Source organism: Aplysia californica, unplaced genomic scaffold, assembly GCF_000002075.1.
Source record: "Aplysia californica isolate F4 #8 unplaced genomic scaffold, AplCal3.0 scaffold01453, whole genome shotgun sequence".
NCBI lineage: Eukaryota > Metazoa > Mollusca > Gastropoda > Aplysiida > Aplysiidae > Aplysia > Aplysia californica.
The window spans coordinates 48824-53731 of record NW_004798723.1 but is presented as its reverse complement, the minus strand read 5'-3'; the positions used below and the strand labels follow the sequence as shown (position 1 = coordinate 53731).

The window sequence follows — 4908 nt, the reverse complement described above, 5'->3', positions numbered from 1 at the left end:
GGGTGATTTAACTAATAATTTGATTTTTTGCAGTTAAGTTTGAAATTTTCTTGAAAATAATTGATTTGCGACAGTTTTAGTTGCTATTTGTGTGATCTGCTTCTATGAGCGAATTATAGGCGATTTCCAGGTTGAAAACCATAGATATCTATATGGGGTACATAGAAACGGAACCAATAAATTGGCCCAAAAAAATTATTAATCCGAATACAGGAAAAAGAGGCTAAAACAGCACCTGGACATGGATGGCTGGTGCCTCTATAAATAAATCATTGATGGTCTGGTCTTGTGTGATCTGCAGCAAATAATACGCAGCTTGACGCCGGGGACATCTCTGGATATCTCCTGCCCTATGTAATACAGTCCGACTTGCAACCCTGAGGTCCGGACTTTTTTTTTTTTGTAAGTGTTTTACGGCGCTCGCAACTGCATGCGGTCATATGAGCGCGAGGGACACGTATTAAACATTTTCAGTTGGTAGGAAATTTTGAATTTTGCCAGGGTGGCGGCCGAAGCCTACACTTATCGATTTTGGACCACCAAGGGATCTTTAACGTGCGCAACTTGCACTTGGGACCTCTAAGGTTTTTCGCCTTTATTCCGAGAAGGCTAGGTGTAGATCTTACCTACAACAAGATCAGGGGTGTGGCTGAAAGACTGCAGTAAGAAGGGGCCAAGGAGTAGCAGTAGAAAGACAGCAGTAAGAAGGAGCCAAGGAGTAGCAGTAGAAAGGCTGCAGAAAGAGGTCAGGGGCCCAGAGGAGGGGGCAAAGGAGGTGAGGGGGTGGGGGCAGAAAGAGGAGACGAAAGCAGACGACAAAACATTGCTAGAGAGCAGGAAAGGAGGTGAAAGGAAACAATTTTAGACAAGAAAATTGTCAGTCGCTATCCTGATTTGACCCGGCACCTATTGAGTGAGAGGTGAACACCGTAACCTCTAGACCACGAGAGCCCTCATGGATGTGGGTTCGAATCCCGTCATGGGCCAGATGTAGTGTCCTTGGGAAAGGAACTTTACACAAATGTTCCCCACTTCACCCAGGTGGGAATGGGTACCCGGCTATAGACAGTGAAAGATTTTGTCAGTTTGTTAGTGTTTGAGCGCTTAATCAGCTGCTTGTACTGTATGCTTCCCGAGAAGCTGAGAATGTTTCTGAGTGTTCTATGGTCTGGTGGGGGTAATAATATAGTGTAAAGCGCATAGAGCCTGCTGTTGAGCGGGGTTATGCGTTATACAAACGCTATTTATTATTTATTATTATTACCAGTCATTGTCACTTGTCAGAAAGAGTCACCTGTGCAAATAACGCATTTTGGTTTTTTGGTGGGGGTTTTTTTTTGGGGGGGGGGGGTTGTTTTTCTTTATCTTTTTGTTTGTTGTTGCTGAGCAAATAAAAGCACTAGATATCTCATGTAATGTTTCTGATGTGTTCAGTGCCGCCCTTGTCCCGAGCACTGCCCGGAAGGATGGGTTCGTCGGCCCGGCTCGGCATGTCGAGGTGATGGCACTATCATGTGTTGTCTGGGAAACTACGGCAAGGAAAATGGCAACGTCATGTGCTCGTAAGTAACAGGAAATGTCATAATATGACAACGCCATGTGCTCGTTAGTAACCGGAAATGCCATAATATGACAACGCCATGTGCTCGTTAGTAACCGGAAATGCCATAATATGACAACGCCATGTGCTCGTTAGTAACAAGAAATGACATGTGAGTCATGACGCGGTGGAATCAGGCGCTCGTCAATTTTTGGGATTGTGGAGTTAGTGAAAGTATCATCTTAAAGCTTGTTCGTTTGTTGTGCTTTTGATTTTTTTAAATACTCATTTATCTGAAATAGAAGCTGAGATATTTGCTATTGAATGAGATGGGGCTGCTTGATTTCACGGGCAGAATTAGCGAAAAAATGGCCGCCAAAGCTTGGTGACTTCCAAAGCTTTAGAGTCCTTGGAAACTAGATCTACACATTTACATTTTTTGCATCTTTAATAAACGTCTCAGTAAAAAATACACGAAATTAATTGTGTTTTAAGTGGATACAGATCTAAAAGGTTCTGAGCCACACAAAATAAATGGATCAAACTTGAGCAGAGGCCAGAAAGAAGTGGGTAACTTCCATGAAATTATTTTGACGAGCGCCTGATTTCACCATGCCTCACATATTTCAAATAGCTCTCAACCCCGGGGAAAGTACAAAATCTTAATGAATAGATCTACCGATCCGAGATTCTCCATTGAGAGAGATATTAAAAACGGGCAAATTATGAATTACTAAGGTTGAGACATAGGCAAAGTCAGTCCGCTGGTCCGGTATTCTTCAATCTTACCAAATGCCTTTTCACCCTTTGTTTGAAGTTTCATAGACGGTCAAAGAAATTTCTTTTCGTCAGCCGATGACATTAAACTGCGAGTTGGAATGTTGATCATACCCTTAGTTCCCGTTCCTATATAGCTAAGTTCGCTTAAACGGAACACATTTGTGAGGCAGTGTGATGGAATCAGGCTCTCGTCAAATTTTTGACATGTAGTGTTATTCGTATTATCCTAAAGCTTGTTCACTTGTCTTTATTTGGTTGAAAAAAATATATATTTTTCTTGAATGCAAGTAGAGATATTTGTGAATGAAGGAAGTGGGGTCACCTGTTTTTAGAGGTAAAATTAGTGAGAAAATAGCCGCCAAAAATAAGTTATTTCCTTAGCTTAATTGTCCGTAGTAACTGAACATTTACATTTTTTGTGCTTTTAATCAACAGTTTTGAGAAAAATTCACACAGAAATGAGTTCTTTAATGGGCATGAAAGGTGTTGAGCCAAAAAACAAAATTTTGATAAAAATTCACAAACCTGAGGAAAAATGCAAGTTTCTTCACTTTGATTATTTTGACGAGAGCCTGATTCCACCACGCTGCCTCACATTTAATTCAAAAACAGCGGTAAACCGAAAGAAAGAGAAAGTCCCTGATTCTTTCTTTTTTATTCTATTATTGTTGTTATTATTATTGCTGTTGTTGTTGTTGTTATTGTTGTTAGTAGTGTCATTATTATTATTATTGTTATCATTATTATTATTATTATTAATGTTAGCTTGGACAAGAGGGGCCGCAGAAGCCCAGATCCCAAATGAATAAAATTTTGTCCATGAGGGGGTAAGACATTTAATCACTCGTGCTTTCTTTAACAGGTGGATGAATGCTGACAAAATTGGACGGCTGTCAAGAAATCAAAAGGAAGCTGCCTTCACCAAAGTAAAGGAATCTAAAAGTGAAAGTGAACCAAAGGAAAGAAGCAGCATCAAAGTAAAGGAATCTAAAAGTGAAAGTGAACCAAAGGAAAGAATCAGCAAGGAGTTCGGAAAGGACAAAGAAACGGGATCTGGACAAGAACATTATGGAGGCGTTGCGGGTGTTTGCATCCTGATTGTAGTTGTAGTAGTAGTTGTATGCACAATCGCCGCGGCAGGAAAGGAAGGCCGCGCTCACTTATGTCGAATACTTCAGGATTGTTGGCAGAAAATTAGGAGGGGAGGTCCACGTTTTGCCGCAACTACGTCACGTCGGGTACCTGTATCATTTCGCCGCAGATTGAATTCCATTACAACTATATAGCAGCAGCAGCAGCAGCAGCAGCAGCAGCAGTAGGTTTCGCCGCAAATGACGCAACAGGGGGACTACTGTGGAAGTAGGACTTTGACTTTGAGCAGGATAGGTTTATATAATTACATGACAGCCCGATGGGGGCTGTTTGTTTTCAATTTATTGCGTTCAAGTTGTAACTTCGTTTGTTGCTGGCGGTCGTTGAGTTTTCTTGGGAACAAGAATATGTTTTGGAAGTAGGACTTTGAGCAGGATGGGTTTATATAATGGCATGTCTCAGCTACAGAGTCGTTGTAAAAATCCAAAGTTGTATTTTAAAAGCGTCACAGCGTCAACAGTGAAGAGAAAACGGTGATGTCAGATCAAATCTTTGTCAAACTCCAAAGTTGTTTCAAAAAGCTTGTAGCTCATGTACTTGACGTTAATTTGCCCCGTATTGTATCTGTATTGTATTTCGGTCCATTTCTTTCTTTTTGTAGCTTCCGCTGGTCTGATAGGAGCTGTTTGTTTGACATTTATTGCCTTCAGTTGTAACTTTGTTAGTTGCTGGTGGTCGTTGAGTTTTCTGAGGAACAAGAATATGTTTGGTGACGGAGAGAGGAAATGGTGGCCAAAGGAACTGTGAAAACTTTCACGACAGTTTGTACCTGGCACAGATTTCTTGAGACGTCCAAAGCTTTGGTGGAAATGTTGCCAATGGTCCACAGTATACTTCAAAAATGTAGTCCAAAAAATCTTGAACTTTTTGGTCTTTCGGCACATTTGCCATAGCGTGGAGGGCAAAATAATCTATTTCTTTTGGGGAAAGAAAGCACATTCTAAAAACGATTCTAAGCCACTGGCTGATTTCTGACTGTTTGTCTTCGTATGATTTTTTTAGACAGACTTCATTTATTTTTCTTCGCCAGCTCTGCTTCAGGTGGAAAACGCATGCTTTGACTTGTGTAGTGGGGAATGTGTCTGTAAAAACTGGACGAGTCGTCAACTCAAGGAGGATCAAACTTGGACTGAACTCCACATCACACTTCTGGCATTCCCCTGTGAGAATTTGTAGCATATTTCTGTCGACTTCTCTGGACTTTGCTGGAAGAAGGCAGTAGAACAATGGCACGTCATGTCCTAGACACTCTGTGTGGATGGTGTAAACTTGGTAATAGAATGCAGGGCTGTATCTGAAGGTACCGTCGCCAAAGAACTCGTTTCTGTTGTCAATAATGTTCATGTTTTCGGAAAACGTAATGAGCACAATTTCATTTTGCACGGCTGTAATCACTCCATCCGGTTTTTGAAATGTACCATCCTCCAATCTTTGTA

General features: G+C 41.2%; 1 protein-coding gene across 1 annotated transcript in view; it reads left to right on the top strand.

The window, feature by feature from the left end:
• LOC101853218 overlaps positions 1-4908 on the top strand; it is a 5201-nt gene extending 293 nt beyond the window's left edge. Inside the window, exons 2-3 of the mRNA XM_005112875.3 lie at positions 1435-1562; positions 3183-4908. Of these exons, the coding sequence (XP_005112932.1) occupies positions 1513-1562; positions 3183-3606 (474 nt within the window). The 5' untranslated portion in view covers positions 1435-1512 and the 3' untranslated portion in view covers positions 3607-4908. The remainder of the gene's footprint in view (positions 1-1434; positions 1563-3182) is intronic.